The sequence below is a fragment of the Alosa pseudoharengus genome, unplaced genomic scaffold (genome assembly GCF_046254945.1).
Source record: "Alosa pseudoharengus isolate Yale_2024_CS ecotype anadromous, Long Island Sound unplaced genomic scaffold, YU_APseudo_1.1 YU_APseudo_1.1_scf_1, whole genome shotgun sequence".
Lineage (NCBI taxonomy): Eukaryota > Metazoa > Chordata > Actinopteri > Clupeiformes > Clupeidae > Alosa > Alosa pseudoharengus.
In genome coordinates, this window is record NW_027468564.1 from 48,040,915 (window position 1) to 48,064,381 (window position 23,467).

The 23,467-nt window shown below is 40.5% G+C and overlaps 4 protein-coding genes across 7 annotated transcripts in view; 2 read left to right on the top strand and 2 right to left on the bottom strand.

Moving 5' to 3' along the window:
- Nucleotides 1–731: 731 nt before the first annotated feature.
- On the bottom strand, nucleotides 732–1,106 carry LOC143131131 (histone H2B-like). Its single transcript, XM_076290555.1, has one exon. The coding sequence runs from the start codon at nucleotides 1,104–1,106 to the stop codon at nucleotides 732–734; it is 375 nt and encodes a 124-aa protein (XP_076146670.1).
- Nucleotides 1,107–3,542: 2,436 nt separating this feature from the next.
- On the top strand, nucleotides 3,543–4,148 carry LOC143130978 (histone H1-like). Its single transcript, XM_076290308.1, has one exon. It carries the CDS (start codon nucleotides 3,543–3,545, stop codon nucleotides 4,146–4,148), a length of 606 nt encoding a protein of 201 aa, XP_076146423.1.
- Nucleotides 4,149–4,976: 828 nt separating this feature from the next.
- Nucleotides 4,977–5,354, top strand: LOC143119310 (histone H2A). The gene has a single exon (XM_076280730.1). The coding sequence runs from the start codon at nucleotides 4,977–4,979 to the stop codon at nucleotides 5,352–5,354; it is 378 nt and encodes a 125-aa protein (XP_076136845.1).
- A 4,597-nt stretch (nucleotides 5,355–9,951) lies between these two features.
- The window catches only part of LOC143131191 (sialoadhesin-like), a 38,302-nt gene continuing 24,786 nt past the window's right edge, over nucleotides 9,952–23,467 (bottom strand). Inside the window, exons 7-18 of one of the 4 annotated variants that reach the window (XR_012988052.1) lie at nucleotides 21,674–21,949; nucleotides 21,331–21,561; nucleotides 18,026–18,370; nucleotides 17,692–17,949; nucleotides 17,245–17,511; nucleotides 17,026–17,113; nucleotides 16,441–16,519; nucleotides 15,917–15,997; nucleotides 15,081–15,161; nucleotides 14,849–14,966; nucleotides 10,317–10,491; nucleotides 9,952–10,175 (exon numbers count right to left, since the gene is read on the bottom strand). Coding sequence is in view for 3 of the 4 variants with exons in the window: in XM_076290653.1 (XP_076146768.1) it covers nucleotides 10,469–10,491; nucleotides 14,849–14,966; nucleotides 15,081–15,161; nucleotides 15,917–15,997; nucleotides 16,441–16,519; nucleotides 17,026–17,113; nucleotides 17,245–17,511; nucleotides 17,692–17,949; nucleotides 18,026–18,370; nucleotides 21,331–21,561; nucleotides 21,674–21,949 (1,847 nt within the window). In the remaining variant the exon portion in view is untranslated. Of the gene's footprint in view, nucleotides 10,492–14,848; nucleotides 14,967–15,080; nucleotides 15,162–15,916; nucleotides 15,998–16,440; nucleotides 16,520–17,025; nucleotides 17,114–17,244; nucleotides 17,512–17,691; nucleotides 17,950–18,025; nucleotides 18,371–21,330; nucleotides 21,562–21,673; nucleotides 21,950–23,467 lie in introns of all 4 variants that reach the window. The other 3 variants (XM_076290653.1, XM_076290665.1, XM_076290674.1) reach the window with 3 other exon arrangements.

Consider the following 23,467-nt stretch of genomic DNA (forward strand, 5'->3'; position numbering starts at 1 on the left):
TTTTTATAGTCATAATAAACCAAGCTTCCTGTGGTGACTCACACATAGTTTTCCAAACACTGTTACAATGTAGCAAACTGAAATGGTTGTGATTTTGGATACTTTGTATAATGTTTGGAAACGAAGCGTTGATCAGAATAACTGCTGCTATGGATAAGAGGGCATATTTATGACAACGTAGTAATCTATCCAATATAATATATTTTAAAATGTAATTTATGATCCATTGGCTTTTCATGCAGTATGAGTTTATGGAGAGCAAATCAGTCTATGTGGGCGTGAATGTCTATACACAGACATAATGTGTTGGCCTAGAGGTCACTATTGGAATAAATGCATTAAAAGAACGTTGGGTGGCTATTAAGTCATTTTGTAAACATGGTGAAATCGACCAAAACATTTACTTCTTGGATGCCGCTTTTTGGGGTTTGACAACTTTATGGTAGTGTCGCTGCTTTGGCGTTCTTCGGGCTCTTTGCTGTATTCATGGATGTAGCGGACTTCTTAACCTTCATGATGTACGGTTGAATGCAGACAAAGGAGTTCATGACTCAATGCATTTTTTTACGCATTAAGGATCGGATCCGATTGCTGATTTACATTAATGACGTTAATATAAAAATATATATATATATTAAATTCAAATAATTCAATTGTTCTGGAATTACTTTTCAGAAGATGTGGGTGGCCCTTAAAAGAGCCGTTGGTTTATAAGACGTTAAGAAAACGCTTTACTTGGAGCTTGTGTACTTGGTGACGGCCTTTGTTCCTTCGGAGACGGCGTGTTTTGCAAGCTCACCGGGCAGAAGCAGACGCACAGCGGTCTGGATCTCCCTGGAAGTGATGGTGGAACGTTTGTTGTAATGAGCCAAACGGGATGCTTCTCCACCAATGCGCTCAAAGATGTCATTCACGAAGGAGTTCATGATGCCCATGGCCTTGGAAGAGATACCGGTGTCGGGGTGGACCTGCTTTAGGACCTTGTACACGTAGATGGCATAACTCTCCTTCCTGGACTTTCTGCGTTTCTTGCCTCCTTTTCCAGCAGTCTTCGTCACTGCTTTCTTGGAGCCTTTCTTAGGCGCTGGCTTTGCGGGTTCAGGCATGACGCAAATAGAGAAGCGATCTCTGTTCAGTGTAAATTACGTTTTTGGTGCCCCGCTTAAATACAACACTCTATGCAAATGATGAACTAAAGTCTCTGATCAGTCATTCCTCCCACACACACCACGCCCCTATTCAGAAACGAACGGCCCACGCTAGCACCACCCACAAATCGTCAGAACGTAGCGTACCCAGAGACTTTGGGGAGCGGGTGAGAATGTTTCAGAGGATTGCTAAAAAAACCTCGTGCAACTCGAATTCTTCATAACAGTATTTCAAGGTAGATGGAACAGCAAATACCAACGACATGCAGAAATGAATTGATTATCAATACAATACCATCATGATGAGCAGATACATCCCGTTTGCCAATATTACTAGATGGGCGCACAGATCCTCAGTGGCCGGCCACAACGTTTTACAGTTTTTTTCTGAATGCTTAAACACAACCGTGATTCTTACAGCACAATTTCTAAAACTATTCATACTTATAACAAAACCACTCACTGCGTTCGCAAAACTAAAAGCACAAACACTGCTTTGCACTCAATTTTGTAACACACACTTTGCACAACTGTAGGCACAATTCACTGCACAGCACTCTTTTTGCGGAACTGTAAACAACTCACTGCTTTACACTCAATTTCCAAATGATCAACACACTCCTGGCAAATCATACACATGTATGGCTATTATTTACACTATTTTGCCAACTCTCTGGCACACTTTCTAATGTGAAAACTGTTTTAGATAATTAGCTCACTTTGCAATCAGCCTAACCACTATAAATAAGCCACAGGTCATGTACAATGGAGGGAGCAGGAAGAGTATAGAATTAGAGGAGGCCGAAGAATAGGACGTGGAGGTGAAGAAGTAGGAGGAAGAAGAGGAGGAAGAGGACGCGGAGGTGAAGAAGTGAGAGGGAGAGGATGACAAGGACAAGGAGGTGAAGTTAGAGGAAGAGGACAAGGAGGAGCAAGAGGAGGACGAGGGTCAGGGGGAAGAGGAAGAAATAGCCCTTTTAGGCAAAAAAATCAGTCTACATGTGGGGATACTGGATATTGGATTGGATATAGGCCTGGATATTCCAGAATATATTTTCCCCGGTGCCTTGGACTAGGACATTGCATGTGATGTAGACGAAATTTTGAGAGACAACACAATGTAGACTAATTTTTTTTGTCTCAGTGAAATTGCTATTTTGTGTTTTGACTTGGAAAACACACACTTGTGTTTGTTTTGATGTGTGTAAATAAACACCAAAGTTTGGATCCCTGTATGTTTACAGAACTATGACAAAATTATGACATCAAACTGACATAGTCTACCTTGTGCACAGAGAACGCAAAAGCCAGATGTGTTTTTTATTCATACCATCAGTGTGTAGTTGGCACATTATGTGCTTATTATTGTGATGGTTTGTCTTTACTGTTTGATACAAAAACACCATTTTTCCAAAGGTGTGAAGAGTTAAGCAAGGTGTGTTAGCTTTTGCAAGAGAACTACAATGTTTTGCTGATTGGTTGAAAGGTTTTCCTATTTGTGTGTAGAGTTTTGCAAAAAAAGCCATAGTTACAAAAAATGTGCTTAAGCAATCAGAAAAAACTGTAACAAGTTGTGCAATTAGATAAAAATCAAAGGCTTTATCTAAAGGCTGTTATTTTAATGGCAACTATGAACAACCTTTAATAAATATGGAGAAAAAAAACATTCAGATATGTCATCCAAACCAAAGCTGCTTTCACATAGAGAGGAACAATGATATTTCAACAATTTAGTACAAGATGTTACCTAAAATCTAAATAGATTACCTAGGCCTACTCATAATCCACAAGGAAAATGCAATTGTGAAATGCCCCTGCTATCACTAACAGCAGATGGTTCAAAGAATCGCCTCAGTCACTGTGTCAACTGTGCTTCGCTGTTGTCAACTGTGTTTCGCTTTGTCCAAAAAGCTCCCGTTTGTAAAGTACACATTGGCAAAAACGACATTGTCACTGCTTTTATGTGTTACTGAGGCTCATCTCTTGGTCTGTGCCACTTTTTTGTTGATGCATTGCACGGTTTTACTATCATTATGTACACGTTTTCCTCACAAAAACAAGACTGACTTCAACCTCTCCATCTAGACGTCAAAAGTTCACAGTTCGTTGCAAAAAGGATACAGACCCACATATGACCCTATATATTCAACTTTAAAGTGTAGGCTGTGCTCTTCACAACAGACATCGTCTTGTTGATCAATGTCGTATCGCTACTCATATTTGTTACAAAAAGTGCTTGTAGAAAACACAAGTGATATCGTCACAGACAACCCGGGAGAGCTCTCAATCTGCTGAGTCTAAATGGTTCTCATGCTTATTTTAAAACCAGCCCACAGGCTCCTATCGTCATACTTTCTGTCAGTTCTCAGAAGTTGATTGAGCGGAAAACATATAATGGCAGAAGCTGCTCCAGTCCCCGCTGCGGCCCCAGCAAAGGCCCCCAAGAAGAAGGCGCCACGGCCCAAGAAAACTGGACCAAGTGTAGGCGAGCTCGTCGTCAAGGCTATCTCTGCCTCCAAAGAGAAGAAAGGAGTCTCTCTTGCTGCGCTGAAGAAGGCTTTGGCGGCTGGTGGGTACGATGTGGAAAAGAACAACGCTCGTGTCAAGGTGGCCATCAAGAGTTTGGTCACCAAGGGAACTCTGATCCAGACCAAGGGAACTGGTGCCTCCGGTTCATTCAAGCTGAACAAGGTGGTGGAAAAGAAGCCTGCAAAGAAGGCAGCTCCTAAAGCTAAGAAGCCAGCAGCGAAGAAACCTGCCGCTGCCAAGAAGCCCAAGAAGGCAGCAGCCAAGAAGCCGGCGGCCGTCAAAAAGTCTCCGAAGAAAGCAGCCAAGAAGCCCGCCACGCCGAAAAAGGCAACGAAGAGCCCGAAGAAGGCTAAGAAGCCCGCTGCACCTAAGAAGGCAGCAAAGAGCCCCAAGAAAGCCAAGGCAGCAAAACCCAAGGCGGCCAAGCCTAAAGCTGCTAAACCCAAAAAGGCTGCACCCAAGAAGAAGTAAATGTTGCGTTTTCAACACGTTTACAAAAAGGCTCTTTTAAGAGCCACCCAAAAGTTCTGTGAATGCGTTTATTCCAGCAGTGCTTGCTCGTATATAAACATACTCGCTTTGAGTGTGTACGTTCACAACGACCGATTAGCTTTCTATAACTTTCACAAATCTCCCACTGCGTGATTTGATTGACCAAATGAATTAGTCCAAAATCCACTGGCCCAGAGGGAAATTTAAACAGTGAGTGGTAATTAACAGTATGGGTAATGAACTAATAGATCATGAATTCAAATTTAAATATATACATAAAGCATGCCCCTTTGCTCATGCATCAGTTGCTTCTAATCAATTAACTTATAACTCATAATGCCCTCTTGCTCCCAAACAATACAAAGTATCCAAAATGTTGCAACACACAACCACTTCAATTTGTTACATTGTAACAATGTACAGTGTATCACAAAGTAGCCTATCCAAAAGCTGAAACAGTTTGCTACATTATAAGTTACCACGCGAAGCTTTGTTGATTTACTATGACCATTAAAGTGAACTTCTGAAAACTTTGCTGTGACTTAAACTGGGATATCTCTACTGTGTTATGCATTACGTTTTTTGAGCTGATACACTGAAAGGGAGGTAGGAATGCGAATGGGAATACGCGCCAAATAGAACTCAAGTTGATGTCCTGCAGCGAGCTGCACGTTGATTGGCTCTCAGCATTCTGTTCTCAGCCACTGAGGCACCGAGTAGTCCCGAGCTGGTATGTGATATTAAGACATGACTGGCCGTGGTCGACCATTTCAGTAATCAGACGAGCTCTCAACACTTACTACGAACATGAGCGGAAGAGGTAAAACCGGCGGCAAGGCCAGAGCTAAGGCCAAGACTCGTTCATCCAGAGCTGGACTGCAGTTCCCCGTCGGCCGTGTGCACAGGCTGCTGCGCAAAGGCAACTATGCTCAGCGTGTCGGAGCTGGTGCACCAGTGTATTTGGCTGCTGTGCTCGAGTACCTGACTGCTGAGATCCTGGAGTTGGCCGGCAACGCTGCCCGTGACAACAAGAAGACCCGTATCATTCCCCGCCATCTGCAGCTGGCTGTGCGTAACGACGAGGAGTTAAACAAGCTGCTCGGCGGTGTGACCATCGCTCAGGGTGGTGTCCTGCCTAACATCCAGGCTGTTCTGTTGCCCAAGAAAACGGAGAAGTCCAAATAAATCTGCTAGCTCTAAAGCCCCTGAAACAAAGGCTCTTTTAAGAGCCACCCAAATACCTTAAAAAAGTGATTTCCAAGTTGTCTTTGACACAGGGTTCCTACGCAGTATGGAATTTGATTTTAGTAATTTCAAGGTCTGGATAAGTATGGAAAAAAGAAACAAGGGTATGGAGAAATATTTGTGTTTCCAGACTATTGCATCTACAGTACCAATCACTTCACTCGGGTCATAATGAAGCATTCATACTGTTGTGTAGCTTAACTGTCAGTCCACATCATCAAAATACAATTGAATGGGGGTCAGAAAAAAATCTCTCCCACAAGGGGACCCTGGTACCAAAACCAAATCGAGAACCCCTGTTCTATGCATGTGCCTTATGCCATTGTGCACTGGTTTGTTTGCGTAGCTCTGCTATTTTCGGCTAAAACACTGGTAGACTTTTTTGATTTTGTAAAAGTTACCAAGACATGGATACTGCACTATCTGATCAACTGTTTTTGCAAGCAAATAATACTGTTTACGGTGATTTCTGAGGCCTCTGCCAGCAGTGCACTAGTCTCCCAACATATGTAGGCTATGCTGTATCAAATGTGAGTGCACCTTCCAACACAGCACTTCCCCAACGAAAAGTATCCAACCATGGGCAAGTGTTTTCTGAGGGCTAACAAGTTCATAATAAACATTATTATACAGCTTTTCACAATGCTAGTAGAACACTCCATTGACAATGTATAGAATATGGTCAGAAAAATCTAACGAGAAGTTTGAACATTTGAGTATGGAAAAAGTATGGAATTTTGAAATGGAAAATGTGTAGGAACCCTGTTGACATGATTTCTGTACTGTCATAACATTTCTTCATGTACACAGGTGAAAAGTAATTAGGAAATCTAACCCCTTTTATTCGATCAATATTTGGGCTTCGCTCTCCTAAATGCCAGCTACTAGGTAACTGTCCTAGTCCAGTTGACTTAACGTTTTTATTTTTCCTTCCTTTTAATTGATCAACTGCAATTAATCATTCAAGACCAGAATCAGAATTCCGTTGTCATTGCGGAGAGTAAAACTAAATTGGTTAGCAGTCGTAACGGTGCATTCAATAAATAACTTTAAATAAATAATAATGTATCCAAGCCACACATACATTTTCACCCATTTTCCATAGGTGTACGCACATACACAAGCATGAAAGAAGGAAGTAGTGAGATGATAAATGCAAGTTCTTAGTTAATGTAGGGCTGCGGGATGATCTTGGGACCTCGTAGTTAACCACCATGATGCAGTCTTTCAGACTTTTATATTACATATTCATGGTAGTTTGGCTTTTCAATGCGCTGGAGCAAGATTGGTGTTGTGAAGCCTTGCGCACGCGCATTTCTGCCGAATAGGATGCCCGATGAGTGCCCAAAAAGCGTTGCAATATGGCCGCCGAGTAGAGGGACTTGCCTAAAAGGACTTTGGCCTACCTCAGTCTGTCTAATCAAAGTCCTTTTAGACAAGTCCCTCCACTCGGCGGCCATATACCAACGTTTTATGGGCACTCATCGGGCACAGTCTTTGGGTCGAACTGCGCGTGCGCAAGGCTTCACAATTCCAATCTTGCTCCAGCGGCGAGATCACAACACATGATTGGCACGATGTCTTCACAACACACCATATGATTGGCTCAATGTATTCACATCACACCACATGATTGGCTCAATGTATTCACATGTCGACGTTTTGCCGAGGAAGGGGTGGGATATGTGTAGACAACGGCCATATTGGCGTGACAAACTAACCCCATGCATTTCTACAGAGTCATTTTTGAGTGCTGTGTCTCTACATTAGAAAGTCTCTGGTCTAATAGAGCTGCACAGTCCCGCCCACAGCCAAAATGCGGTTAGGTGCCGGTGTTCCAGTTTAGATGGTGAGCAGTTTAACTTGTGATATTTGCATAAAATTCGTGAATATTCAACAAGACTCTGCCTGTCTTGTTAACAGCGATTTGCTCTGCCTCCGCCCCTCGAGTACCGGGAGATCCACATTTTCACAAGCCCACAGTGAGACAGAATACAAAGAAAGATCTTGCCGAAAACACGCGGAAATCACCGGTTCATGTATAATGCATGTCCGCTTAAGCATTATCCACACAAAATGCTCTGCAAACTGCAAAGTGTCAAAGTAAAACAACAAAGGTTTTGTTGGGTTTCGAACATGAGTCTCGTGGAGGCAAAATGTACATTGCAATCAGCACTACCACTACACAGAGGGACGAGCAGTCACTTCAATGCCATCATCAACCATCATTAATCTATAGTGCTAGTCTACTAGCTAGCTACCTAGCTACTGATATCCTGATGTCCATGTTAACTGGTGACATCAAAGATTGTTAAGGCGGAGCAAGATACTTTGTCGTAGTTCATGTCTATGGGCGCAAAATGGGGATCGAATCCTGTCTGCATAAAGAGGCGTGTCGATGACGTATTGATGAGCGTACCGGCCAAAAGCAGCGGCAAAAATAACCGGCGCACACCTGATATAAAGTCGATTTTCTCCAGACTGGAATGCTCAAAAATGCTAAAAATGTACCTGAAATGTTCAGAAGGGTTTGAGGATCATGAAAACGCGCCCGAAATTCACATTCCTAACTCAAGACCTTAGCATATGTGGTAACATTCTGAGCTATGCCCATAGACTTCAATGCACATTATCGCTTTCCCTGGAATAATAAGACTCTTGTGTGAATGTTTCTTGTTGATGCCTTTAAATATCACATTTTAAGATGAGAAAAGAAACCGAGATAAATGAACATTGGAAAGTGCAGTGGAGACTAGGATGTGTCAGGTCCACAGAAAGAGCACACTGTATCTGATCCTTTTAGGCCTTTACTAATATGATGAACCTGCGGCCGATCGCATAATCAAAGCAAGTCATGGCCTATAAAAGCACACATGCATGAATTTAATTTAATTATGGGACCCTGACCAATTAAAGAAAAGGGAAAACGGTTGATAGCTTAGGAAATATACTAAAGAGAGATTGCAGTGCTGCGTAAATTATTACAATAGCCTTACCAAGAAGATTAGAAACAAGATACAAAATAACTGTTGTAACCACCAAAACATATGGCCCCTATAATCTTCCAAATTGTAATCTTATGAAATCAAATTTCATAATTTCTACACCCTGCCATTATTCAGATACCTATCAGGAATCAAACTGAGCGATACCTACCAATTGCATTATGAGAATGGGGAAAGCCCATTAAGTCTCTCTGGCAAGGGATCAGAAAAACATACAGAATAGAGAAAACAATATGTGACCAGACCTATTTGAATTATCAGCCCAATTCATTTACACAAGGACCTGTCTTAAATAGTAAATATGACTTGTTTTCCAGACCCACAGCACTCAGTTCTGCATACTTTGTGACTGCTATTTACTCAAACAAAGAGACATTGCTGTATCAATCACATGGAACATTCTTTTTTTCTGCAATGGAGAAAGATATTCAGAGTTTCTTACAGTCTACAACCTCTCAAAAAAAAAACGTCAATTTGACATCAGCGACTGAAATTTCCTCCTTAAGATTCAATATGCAGTTGCACAGACCAGTCCATGCAGACATGACTCACAAAAACAGGAAGCTGAAACTTTACAAATATGCAGAAACAAACATGCTACCATAAGAATTTCTAAAAAACAGTAAAAAAAAAAACATACAGTTACATAAGTTACAAAAATAAGTTACAAAAAAGAGGTTAAGAAGAATGAACATACAAATACATCACTTTCATGAACATGGATGAACAGATGCACCTACCGTCACACAAGAGACTCACTCAAGGGAAACTGTGTCGAGTGACTGTATTTGCCCAAGAAGAGCTTTGTGTTTCTCCTCTTCTTCTCATCCTCTTTCAAATGTCACTCTTCTATAAGGCAAGTAGGCTACAGTATCTTCACAGATGACACATACAGTAAACACATGTGAAGCCACTGCCATGTCTGTTGTCACGGATACAAGCTCATGTGTATGTGTGTAACCACACACATATGAAGAATGCTACAGGTTGCAATGGCAGCAGACTTTCATCTCAAACTGAGATGCCAATAATGTCAATAACACACTATAAACCACTGATCAGAATTGTTGATATACTAAAAAAAAAAAAAAAAATTCTGTCTTCTTTCCACTAACATTTTTGCCGAGAAGATTCAAATCCTGACCCATGGTATATACTTTGTAGCCTATTGAAGGAGGAATTGTCAGCATTTCAAAGATACGCACAGACAGCTAGGCTAGTAAAGCTTGCATTTCATTTTCCATGTCACATTCACCACTGGCAGGCTAGTAGTGAATCATGGAGAGTAAACTAACCAGTTCCAATCAGCAAGGGAACATGGGTTTCTTCACACACAAACACACACACACACACACACACACACACACAGGCACCCTGGTCAGCCTGCCAGGGTGACATCAGACAGTTTAAATAAACGTCTCAAACTCTTTACAGTAATAAAGGATGAAAAAGTCAATGTAAGTTTCACTCAACATCTATTTTTATTAACACATAGACATGATCAAAAATAAAACAAATATCATCTTGAAGACTACCACTTGAACATTTAACAGAAACCCCATTGTAGCACTGCAAATTTCACACATTAACAAATGAAACATAAAAACAAAAGATGTGATACATCATCTAAATATAAAACATCACTTTTAAAACTAAACCTTCCCTGTGGTTAATGACATGACCAGTGCAGAGGAGGTGGATGGCCCCCAGTCCAGGCCTGTGTGTGCCAGAGAGAGCTACATGTTGAAGAGGCCATCTATGGTCAACAAAGGTATTACATCAATCATTACATATATACTCATTTATTGACAAAATATCCCCAAGTTCAATACAATATTATAGACAATGCAATTACATGACAACAAAATAGAAAATAAAAATGTTTGTAAATATTTACATTTTTACCACATCAGAAATACTGATTAGTATTTCTTGCTTGGACTATAGGCTTTTTGTTCTCTAGTTTCCAATGGACAGCTGAGATGACCTGAGGGTATTTCTGGTATGCTGCTTCTCTCGCCACTCAGAGTTTGTGGACTGTACTGTACATCACACTGTCATCATCCTCAGCTCTGCAAACACACAACAGCAAGAACACAACTTCTGTTGAATAAATGAGATTGGACTGAAGGCAGCAACACATCTCATGCTGTTCACTGAGCATTAAGAATGTGTACCTGCAACACTACAATGCGAAAAATATATATAAATATTTTTTTATTATTTTTTATTAAAATTTTCAAACATATTAACAAGACCCCAGAAACCTTACAAAACCCAACTAAGTGTAACAGACATGAAACATACAGTATACAAATAGTATTTGAGATTATTGAAATTATAGATAGAGCATGTGAACACAAAAAACATGAAACAAATAAAGACAGTATTTGACAAGACAATTCACTACAGGGGACAGAATCTGTCCCCTGTAGCGTATTGTAATCTGATTAAAATTGGGGTGGATGAGGAGCGCGCGCGCGCGTGTGTGTGTGTGTGTGTGCGTGCGTGTGTACATGCATGAATAGATATGTCTGTGCATGAAGGTGTGTATGTGATGAATGTTTATGTGTTGAAATGTTAAAATCAGCAGGATTGGCATGATATGAAATGTTGTAGGTCGTAGTACTGTATCCTAGTCATAAGTGGGAGTGGCTATGAGGTTTTGAGTAAAAGTGTTATCAAAAATCAAATCAAAAAATCTATTTGGTATCATAAATCTATGAATATGAAACTTCTGCTATGTATTTAGAGATATACTCATATTTAGGCAAGTAACCACACAAAAGATAGTAGCAGCAGAGCAGCAGAGTCCATATTAATATTGTGGTAAATATTTTAATAATATAACTTTCTCAAGACACATTTCAGACCATAAGACAAGTTTAACCTTTTTCATGATAAAGTAACTTCTCTTGTTCCTGTTTTTAAAGATAAAATCATGTGTTAGCATGTAGCCACATGCACACAAATGCATTTATCCAACAGTACTTTCCCAATTCCAGCTGTTCCTAAGAATGTTTACATGCATAATGGCATCCCTTCCATCACCAGTAATAGATGGTAGTACTATTACAGGGAAATCATTGCACTTACACTCACAGTAGAGGTTCAGTCTGCTCTACACTTTGGGTGAAATCAAATCAGGTCCTGTACACATACATGGCCCTTTGCCTCAATAAAGAACACATTTCTGATACAAATTTGGCACACAATATTAATTTCATTAAAATATAGAATGTATCAACATAAACAAAACACATATCCACATGATGTAACTATGACAATTATGTTTAGAAAAATAAAATATGGTCAATTCAGAGATGCTTGTTATCTGGCAGAAAGAAAAACAATATTCTAGGCTCTGTAACTCTGCCAGTGCTTCCTAAGAAACTACAGGATCTTAGCTTTCTAAAGATGTCCAGCATTTGATGGTAGGCCAAAAGAACACACTGCCCTCTGAAGTAGGCAGTGCAATGTTGGGGGTGGGGGGGGGGGGGGGGAGCCTATTGCCCAACAGGTTATGGGAAGATTTTAAGAGAGACTGACACTCTTGCACTCTGGTAACATTTGTGTGGTGCCGTTGCATAAAAAATGGTTGTCATTCACAAGACTACTTTTACTTTTATACTTTAAAGCAACACCAAAGAGTTTTTTGTACCTTAATATAATGTTTCAAAAATCGTTTCAGTGGTTCATCAACTCGTAAAAGGGTGAACGGCACTTCTGCATTCGCTTCGCGGCCCTCTATCGGCTATAACCGCACTATGTAAGTTTGCCAGATCGGGTAGCGGATCTATAGTTCGATGGAATGAGACATAAGAAACTACAAATTTGACTTGCTTCTGATGGTGCCGTTGCATAAAAAATGGTTGTCATTCACAAGACTACTTTTACTTTTATACTTTAAAGCAACACCAAAGAGTTTTTTGTACCTTAATATAATGTTTCAAAAATCGTTTCAGTGGTTCATCAACTCGTAAAAGGGTGAACGGCACTTCTGCATTCGCTTCGCGGCCCTCTATCGGCTATAACCGCACTATGTAAGTTTGCCAGATCGGGTAGCGGATCTATAGTTCGATGGAATGAGACATAAGAAACTACAAATTTGACTTGCTTCTGATGTCGCAATAGCCTACATCATACTTTCATTAAATCGTGCAACATATTCTGCCGTGTCTGTGGACATGTTATTTGCAAAGTCAGTGCTAAATAAACAAATAGCATGCATGCGACTGTAGCGTGACTTTACAATGTGAGGATGTGATAATTAATAATCAAACTCATGATTTACTATTAAAAGATTTTTAGTCATATAACTGCTTAAATCCAGCTTGCTCTAAAACAAATAAAAATGTGCAAATGCTGCAAGATAATGATAGACAACCAGTGTGAAACAAGTTAGACTTATAATGTTTAAAAACTTAGAAACTTAGAATTGAAGTGTGTTTCCTTAATTAAAAGCATAAATTGTTTTTGCTAGAATAACCAGTTATAATTTTGCTAAAAATTTCTTAAACATAAAAGAAAGTTTGCTTATAAAACTTAGTGTTTTGCTCAGACTTAAGGAAGATTTACTTGAAACATAAAATGCGTTTGCTTAGATAAAAAAAGGTTGTGTTAGATTTAAAGTGTGTTAAGCTAAATGAAATGTGCTTTGAACAAAATGTAAGAACATAATGTACCAGCTATAAGAAACTGTTTGTCAGCAAAACAAAAAGCTGACTGGCAACTAAAAAAAAAAAAAAAAAGCAGAACCAATATTTCATGGCAAGACATAATACCAAACTTGGACATGTTCTGTGTATTTAGAGATAGGACTTAAATGGTTATAGATCCGTTGTGGTCAATTGAAGTTCTTATATGTTACAAGAATTGTCATAAAAAGGAGCTTTAATTTAATTTTGACAAGAATCCCCAAATAATAGGGTAGTTGATTTTCTCTCAAATCTGGACGGCCAGACAAACGTCCATATCGAGTTTCTGACCTCTCTCAGATTTTGATGACAAACAACTCTTGCAAATACAGCTCTGAATTTCTTCCTCTTTTAGTGAAGTTAACCACATTTTGAAGTACGAACCAAGGGAATAGGGAACAGCGACTAAGAGATAGAAAGTGACTCTGAAGTAGTCCACCTTCCTTAGCCCCCAAACCCCAAATTAGGGAATTTGATTCAGATAGAGAAAACCTCTCAACCAAGTCAACCCTATCGTACATCCTAAACCCGTTGAAAAGGGGCCCTCGCATGAGACACATACACTGAAAGATACTTCCTCTTTTACCCTGTGATATTATCACAGTCCGAAGACAATTACACACAGGAGTAGCGATCTCAACTGTGTTAAAGGGAATCCCTTTAGACACCAGAGTAGTCACAAAACGCACACCTCCTCTTTTACCCTGTGAAATCCTCACAGTCCGAAGACGAGCGCACCGACACCCACAGGAGTAGCGATCTCTACTGTGCTACGGGAGCCCCGTAGACACCAGAGTGGACACAAAACGCAACAGACAGAGGAAAAGTGCTTTAGTGTTGCTTTAAGTAAATTTCCAAGCCTGTACTTTGTTACTTTTACTTGAGTAAAGAAGTTAAATCAGTACTTCTAGTTTTACCAGAGTATTTTTTAACACAAGTATTTGTACTTCTACTTGAGTACAGGAAGTGAGTACTTTTGCCATCTCTGGTTTTTGAGCAAGGTCCGCGTCTGTTTTGTTTCTTTTTGTGGTCGTAGTGTCTACGTCTGCTTGTTTGTATAATTTTTTTGTTTCTTTGTCTGCCTGTGTTCTTTGGGTTTATTTGGCATTCATATGTCAGCCTGCATGTTGCTTGCTGCATTAGTAACGTTGAACTGGGCATAAGTGGCATATGCTTCATTCTTGTAACTGCTTCTAGTGCCTGTCTGGTGCGGGCTGTCATTTGTGTGTGTTTGTATTTCTTTTGTCCTGGTGTGCCTGCATAATCTACCGTAACGTCTGCATAGGCCTACTGTATTTTTGCTCCCTTGTGGTGCTGTTTTATTTGTTTGTTTGGCAGATGTGGGGCCCTCTTTGAGGGAGGCTAGTCACCTGGTGGTGGGACCCTGTATTATACGCCCCTCCCTTTACCCCCTTTGGTTATTTAATAAACTTTTATGATTTGACTGGAATTCACATTGTCTGCTTGGTGCTTTTGAACTTGTGTCAAACCTTCCCTAGAAATTCTCCTAAAGAAGTCCCTGGGTATTAAGCCCACGGTGGCGTAGTCAGGCTACTGGGAGTGGCTCATAGTCTCTCTCTCCCCCTCCTTACTGCTCCGGTTAAACTTGCAAGTTAAATTTGTAGGGGGTGGGGAAAAGATACATATTGATAATGACATCCCTTGACAAAGTCAGGCTATAATACCAGCAAGTAAGAGATGGACAATCATGGTTGGTGTTGTCAATTCTTACTGAGATCCTTGAGCTCCATCTCTGTAGGGGGCGTCTCTCTTCTCTGCAGAGTCTCATACACTGAGGTGTGAGCTGTTCTCTGGAGAGGCATGTACGTGTCACTCCCACTCCTCACATTCTGTTAACACAGAAGACAAACGCCTTAATCCTTTATAGGTAGACACACACAGAGACACACACACACACAGTTTGGTTGTGATTGTATCTAGGCTTTTCATGTCTAATGACTTACCTGCAGAGTGTCATACTCAGAGGATGTGGTCCTGGGGTTGGGAGCTGTGTACGTGTCATCATGGACATCAGAATGGACCCCCTGTAAAGGATTAAGAGAGGGGGATTCTGCATAATTATAATTGTCAATAGGGTAACATATATATATATATATACACAAGTTCAAAAGCACCGAGCAGACATTTGTCTACTACAAATGTTGCATACATCCTGGAAATAAGAAAAAGAACAAAACAATCATTTTAATTTGACAACCATCATGACCAATCCACACTGAATTCATACAACATAAAGTAGGGATTCCCCTTTTTGTAAATGTTCACCACACTGGGTATACCCAGTTTTTAGTATACTAATTTAGTGCTACATGGGAATCAAATTTGTCTAAAGTCAACAAAAAGAGTCATGCTCCTGTACCAGGCATTCTGGACGCACCTCACCAATGTCAGACACTCGATTCTCCCTGTTGTAGGTCAGTGTAGCACCAAAATGAGTTGGAAGCCATTATTTTAAGGTAACTTTGTGTTGCCTTAAATTATAAAAATAAAATATACAATTCAAAGAAGATCGTCAAAATAGAGCCCAGTGTAGGAATTCCCCTTTTCAATTTTCACCACACTGGGTACCAATTTAGTGTTACAGTGGAATAAGATTAGTCTTAAAGTCAACAAAAATATAAAAAATTATAAGATAAAATATACAATACAAAGAAGACTGTACAAAAGACATAAAATACATCTATGTCCTGATACACATATGCCTGCCACTACAAATCTGTATGCCTCAAAGTTCAACAAATCATACTCATTCACCTGTTTGTCTAGGCTTTTCACTTACCTGCAGTGTGTCATACTCAGAAGATGTGGTCCTGGGGTTGAGAGCTGTGTACGTGTCATCATGGACATCAGAATGAACTCCCTGTTGTAAAGGATTAAGAGAGGGAGATTTTGCATACTTTTTTTAAATTTCCACATGATGTTAGTGAATCATTTTGTCATTAGTCTACTTCAAACATTCACACTCACACACACACACACACACACACACACACACAAACCCAGTTTTTAGTATACCAATTTAGTGCTACAGGGGAATCAAATGTGTATAAAGTCAACAAAAAGGGCCATGCTCCAACCCACGACAACGTTACATGTACATGATACCAGGCGTCAGTGTAGCATCAAAATTTGTTGGAAGCCTTTATTTTAAGGTAACTTTGTGTTGCCTTAAATGATAAAAATTGAATATACAGTACAAAGAAGACTGTAAAAGACATAAAGGTCTTCTATGTCCTGATATTCATATGCCTCCACCACTACAAAACTGTGCCTCAAAGTTCAAATGTTACTCCTGAGACTAACCTGAGAGACACCAGCAGGAGAGCCACAATCACGGCTATGATGATTCCTGACGACACAGCCATGGAAATGACCAGTTCTCCTGTCACATGAATAATATTGTTAATTGTCTAAATCATAATTATGTACATTTTCACTTATATTAACTCATAACATCATGTCTAAGTCATATGACTTGATCTTTAAAATGTGCAGGTTTTATCTCATTAAAAAGCAGCAAATGAAAACATTTAACTATATGTGTTTACCCCCATCATATTTTTAGACCACATGGACAACAATACACAAGATATTTTATGCAATAAGTTTTGAGGCACATTTGTAAAATTAGACTAAAACAATAAATGCATTACAAATAATCAACCATGTTTGAACAGATGCTACTAGGACACTCATTATGCATTTATAGTTGATTGTACGAGTTAAATCATAAATAATCAATGCATTCACTTGTCAAGTTGATTATCAGAATTGTAGATTTATAAAGATACTAAAACCTTTCACTCAGAAAAAAGCACAAATGTTTTTTTCCTAAAGTAAATATCTGTTTTTTCATAGAACTAGAGGAAGAAAATGTCACATAATGACCTCAAGTACACAATTCCAAGTATCAGCAACAGAGAAAGAATGAATATGGTGATACTAGCCAGCAGCATCATAGCAACAGCTTCTGGGTCTGGGGAAAAGGGAAGACTTTTCAATGAAACAATAATGACATGGAAAATAATGTTGAACATGAACAGTCAAATGGTGTTACTTTTACACTGTGCTTTACTTTTGTTTGTATGTCTATTAAACCATACTGACCTTTAGGGGGAACAGCAACTTCACTAGAGGTCCGAGAGCCTAGTTCATTCTGTGCCTCACAGTAGTAAAGTCCACTGGTATCAGAGGTCACATTGAAGCTGATGCTCTCCCCTGTGCCCCTAACAAGAGATGCAGTTCCATTCTTCATGTACCAGGTGTAGTTGTGCACTGGTGGGTTGGCATCACTGCTGCAGGTCAGAGTCACTGAACTGCCATCTTCTGTTTCACCTGGACTGATCCACAGTGAGATGGTGATCCGTGGTGAGTCTGTTAAAACACATGTGTTAGTTTCCTTTTGGTAAATAGCATACGCAAACATGCCAAATAATGACATTTCAGTCATGTGTAGGATTGTGCACAGCAGTTTTTATAGAACATATTTATTTGCAAGTGAGTTTTGAACCAAACTTGTTCTGTACACATTTATAATCAGCTGTAGTGACTTACATCTCACATTGAGAAAGACTGCAGTTGAGGAGAGACTCTCATGTCCTTTTACAGCACAGGAGTAATTGCCTGCATCCTCACTGCTGACTGGGTTTAGATGCAGCTTGTTGTCTCTGGTTGTGTGTTTATAGGTCACAGGCTGTCCATTCCTGTACCACATGAAGATGGGGTCTTTACTCAGTCTACAGGTAGTATCACAGGTGAGGGTCACTCTCTTTCCCTCTGTCACTGCTTCAGGAGGTATGAACACCTGCAGAGCTGGAGGATGTACAGTATTATACAGACAGTTCTGAGTGTAGACACATTTCAGTACCGAAATAGTAAAAGCAGTAACCTGTAACAGTGATGTTGACTCCAGGTAACCCAGAGTAATCCTCTCCCTGTTCTGTTAAACACCTGAAGGCATATTCTCCAGAGTGACTCACTTTGATGTCTTTTAGTCTCAGAGTGCAACTATTCTTTTCAATCCCAAGATACTCTGTGTGGTTTTGATAGTCTTTACCCAAACGTAGGTCTTCAGGCTGATGGTTGTTTTTTGTATTATTAAACCAGAATGTTGTGGTGATGTTTTGATCTCTGGGATATTTGTAAGTGCAGGAAATATCCACAGATGAACCCTTCAATACGCAGATGCTGTTAGGTGAGTAGGTCACACCCCAACACTGTTCAGCTGGAGCACCTGCAGTCAGGTTTGAAATTTGAGGATCAGAACACCATATTTGTCAGTATAACAGTGTTTGGTTATGACGGCGATGGACAACAGGAAAGGGATATTTCACCATTTGGGGAGTTACACTCATCCCACTATACTCTCATTCAGGCGTAATAATCCAGTCACTAACCAATTTGTCTGCTACAGCTCAACCTTGTTGCTGGAAGTTAGCCTACAGGGACTATTTTCAGGTGCTGCATGATATCATTGTGCTGCTGTGCCCATGGTGTTCCTTGATTATTACGCTGAATTGAGAGAGTATAGTTCCATGTCAAATCAGCCTAGAAAATCGGCACGTTTAATTTTCCGTTGGTCTTATTACACTTTCTAACTTGAGAGGAGACAAGTTTTAAATAGGAAAATTACCGGAAATCTTATTCACTTTTAAACGTGATGCTAGCACGTGAGAAGCTAATGGTCTAATCAGATTCAATGATCTATGCTAGGCTGGAGCTAAAACTGGTATCGCCAGACTCAGAGAACGGCTGAATGAACTGGAGAAAGGTAAAAATCAATTGGTTAACTCAAGGGGAGGTGGAAAATGAGTGTAATTCCCCAAATAGTGGAATATCCCTTTAAAGGTGCATTCAGCGATTGTAGGCGATTTCAAGCCCATAGCATTTTTGACACATTCAGCAGTCATCTCCTCATGATTTGCTAGCTGCTCATTCTGTGAGTACACTGTAAAAAAAGCCCAGTTGCTGTAGGCAGTTGTTACAGCCAGCCAGGCTAGATGCAACACAAATTGAAAAACAGTCAAATGGGCTCGAGTCTAGGGGTATTTATTAACAAAAATATTAATACAAATTAGGAAAATTAAGGGCAACTAGAAAATAAACAATGTAGAAAAACGACGACACGGCCTAGTGAGCATGGAGGGCACCCGGTCTTGGCACAAGGCCAACGCAAATGGCAAAAGGCATCAAGCAGACCGCCAGGCACAGGTATATAGGGAGAAGCTCCACCCCTCACACAGGTCACACCTGAAGATAATAATAAAACAGAAAACAGGCAGAGCAGCCAAAAAGGACATGATGGAAACTACGCCACTTATGGGTAGAAGAGGGACGTAACAGCAGTTCAGGCTCTGAAAACTGGAAATTAACAAAGTGGGGGCAGCCTGTCCCTCAAACAAAAACAAAACCTTACTGTATGTGCAGTTTCTCGGGAAATGATGAAGGTAGGCGTGAATTACCTCTCTGATGTGTTTGGTTTGGTCCCTGGTTAAAATATTATGTATGTTGTTTTGGACAAAAGTGTCTGCTAATAAGTTTAAATATAAACAAACATAAACTAACTCGACTTCCTGTGCAATCGTTCACTGCACGTGATGGGAAGTAATTCTTGCAATCTCCAATCTCTGGGATTTTTTTTCGCGGGCCATAGCCTATATGAAAAGACCTAGCAGCCTCTAGTCGTGGTGCACACTGACCATGCGTCACAAGCTGAACGTCCGCCTGCCTCTTGTGTGTCAGTACGCCATCATGCGTTTGGAGTGGAGCTGGTGGACACTGGACAGTATTTGACGCAGAGGGATCATCCTAAATGGCAGTAGTTTCAAATAGGCATTCAGGTGTCTCAGGTCTAGGACACGTCTGAGATTGCCATACTTCTTCGACACATAGTGTTCAGCTGTAGAACCCCCTGTGTTTGTCCTCTGTGGAGACTGGCTGAATGGCGTGCTTTGCCACCGCTGATTTCCTGCCTCAACACCACGGTGCGATGAGGAGGGACAGTCCTGGGTAGGATTGCTGCAAAGCGTGGTGGAGGACGCTTAAACTGCGGGGTGTAGCCTCTTGATATTGTGTTGAGTTTGTGCGCACACATGGTGAGTGGCAAGGCGGGGCACAGGAATATAAATTGTGCATGTTGAGGATCCTCAAGCAGCTGACAGAGGCATTAGGGTTCCCACAGAGGCAAACAAAGCAAGTGGCGGCGCAGGCTGCTACTGGACAGGACATGGGATATGGCGGTTGTCACACTAAGAGCAAGGTCGAGGGCCATCCTCAACTTGGTGAGCTCAGAGGGCATCACCAAGGAGTCCTGTTTGCTCAACAGAGCTACAATTTTCCAGAAGCACTGTGGTGTTCAGTGCCTGGCACAATTGCCCCATGAATGCATACAACTTCTCAGCCAGGCCCTGTGAGGTGAGATAGGTGGCCACCACCACCACCTTCACACGGGGCAGGTTGGTGTAGCCCAGTTGTTCTGCATCGCAGAGCGGAGCAAAAGACTGAGTACCCTTGAACCGGCACTTGCGATGAAAAGGGGTGATCCCAAGGGCGAGCCCCCAAAAAGCTATACATCCTGGTGTCAGCCACCGCCAGTGTTTCCGGCCAGGGAATGCGGAGCATCCCAGTGACGTGGACCAACACCACAGCTCCCAGAGGAAGCGCTAGTCAGTCAAATATGGCAATAGCCTGGCGGCATAGAGCCTGGCAACAATGAAAATCTGCTGCCATGCTCATCCTAGGAATATTGTTACCTTGAAAAGGCTCTTATCAAGACAAAGCCAGCGAGGCTCAGTTGGGGGATTTTTAGGCGTAGTTGACCTTGAAACTCACTGGTTGGAGACCTTCGAAACTCACTAGCTCTTTGTGGTTTGAGCTTCGAGGGTTGCCTTAAGCCTTACATAAGCTGTGGCCCATGAAAAAATCCCTGAGACGGGTGATTCAAGATTGGTTCACTGTTGAACTGTTCATGACTTCCCATTGGTTAACATCAAGTGAACTCGGCTGAAAGAGAACTAAGTACAAAAAGTGCTCTTTTGATTCGTATATGTGTTTTTTAGAACATGAAATAGCCATGGAATGTTTTTGAGGTATATTAACACTCACACACTACAGTGATGCGTTTCAGAGCAGAATTAGATGTAAAGACATTTATTCTTAGCTAATGTGAATAACTTGAATTTAATCTGCACTCACACACTGTGGGGGAGCGGTGGCCCTCATGACCTTTCACAGCACAGGAGTAACTTCCCTCCTCAGAAGGTCTGGTTGAGTCCAGTAGTATGGAGGATGTGGTTTCATCTGGTAGAGTCTGTCTGTTCTTGTACCAGACATACTGTGGGTAAAAGTCCAAACTGCAGGAGGTGCTGCAGGTCACTTCAATCAGATTCTGATTCCCTACAACAGCCTCCTCCTTCACCTGCAGGTCTGAGAGGAGAGGAAAGAGGGTTAGAAATAATTATTGACTCAACTTTTAAAATCATTGATTCCTTTTTTTTACTCCTAATATCAAATGGAAAAATATATATGTGTTAATCACCTGTGACTGAGAGTGCAACACCAGGTGAATATCTGAGAAACGTATAAACACCAGAGTGATTGTCTGATAGGTTGCCTATGTTCAGGCTGCAGTCAGGATATTTAGAGATGCTCTGTGACACTGCTATGTCTCTCTTTCTGTGCTCGTCATGCCACTCTCCAAGCATATTAAACAATAGAGAGTTAGTTGTGCAGGGCAGGACCACTGATGCCCCTTTAAGACCACAGATCCGTATAGAGGAGTAGCTCACACTCCAGCACAGTTCTCTTGGGAAACCTATAACAATGATTGAATTAGTAATTCAAAGTGTAAAAAGGTTTCTAATCTGTGAAGCTGTTTATCAGCTAGTGGCACAGTAGTGGCATGGCACACAAGGAGAAATATCTTAATGAATTAACAATTTAAGCAGGTACACTAGTTTATTATATGGCTCTTCACAATGCTATACACTCCAATGACTTTAATGGGATTTCCCAACGTTCTACGGTCAAATATGCACCATGCAATGGCCGCTGAAACATATAATGACCACTATCAATGGTAACGGGTTTTGTGCTTCTGATTTTACGTCTTTCATATCACACAAAAGCAGACAGTTGATCAGGTGTGTTCTAAAGAATGTTTGATTCAAGTTCAGCGTGTCTTGCAAACTATTTGTTTTTCAGCAAAAGCCACAACAAAACGGTATCAATAAATGTAAAGAGACATATCATGTGGAGTTTATTTTTTTTCGTTTTGGCAATTAGCCGTATAATAAGGCAGATCATGTATAGAATGCCAGTCATTATCGGGAAAATAAGTCCCTTCAGGGCGAAGCAAGACCGGTTCTTATTTTCCCAATATGCCTTACTTAGTTGCTAGTTGAAACAAGTAAACTTTACCTAATAACCCAATACAAGTTAGATGCCAAATAAACGAGATAAACCAAGAATGCATCAAATCTAAAGAAATATAAACATATCCGAAATGAAGGAGAGAGAGAGAGAAAGAGAGAGAGAGAGAGAGAGAGAGGGAGACCAAAGAGCAGAATGGTCTTCTCCAGAAAAGCAACTGAGAAGAGGGCAGAGAGAGTCTTCTTCACTTTCACAAGTATTTGAACCCATGCTAAAGTTGACTAAAAAGAGGAATATAAAATAATCTGTTAGAAATTGATCTTAATGCCTAAATAAAAAAAATGAGTAAAAATCCAACCTTTAAGAACACCGATTTTAGTGAATGAAGAATGTATCATAAATAAATAAATAAATGTTCTTCCTTAAAATACAGGGGTAATAAGTATTTGACTCCTATGTTAAATTCCCATAGAGGCAGGCCGATTTTTTATTTTGAAAGGCCACTTATTTCATGGATCCAGGATACTATGCATCCTGATAAAGTTCCCTTGGCCTTTGGAATTAAAATAGCCCCACATCACCACATACCCTTCACCATACCTAGAGATTTGCATGGTGTATTTTTCAGTTAGCCTATTAGCTGGTTCGATTTGCATTGAACTCAATGAACATCAAACCAGCTAATAGACTTAACAAAAACAAAAAAAACACCTTTCAAAATAAAAAAATCTGCCTGCCTCTATAGGAATTTAACATAGGGGTTGAATACTTATTACCCCTGTATTTTAAGGAAGAACATTTATTTATTTACGATACATTCTTCATTCACTAAAATTGGTGTTCGGGTTGGATCATTTTTTTAATTAAGGCATTAAGATCAATTTCTAACAGATTATTTTATATTCCTCTTTTTAGTCAACTTTAGCATGGGTTCAAATACTTATTCTCCCCACTGTATATC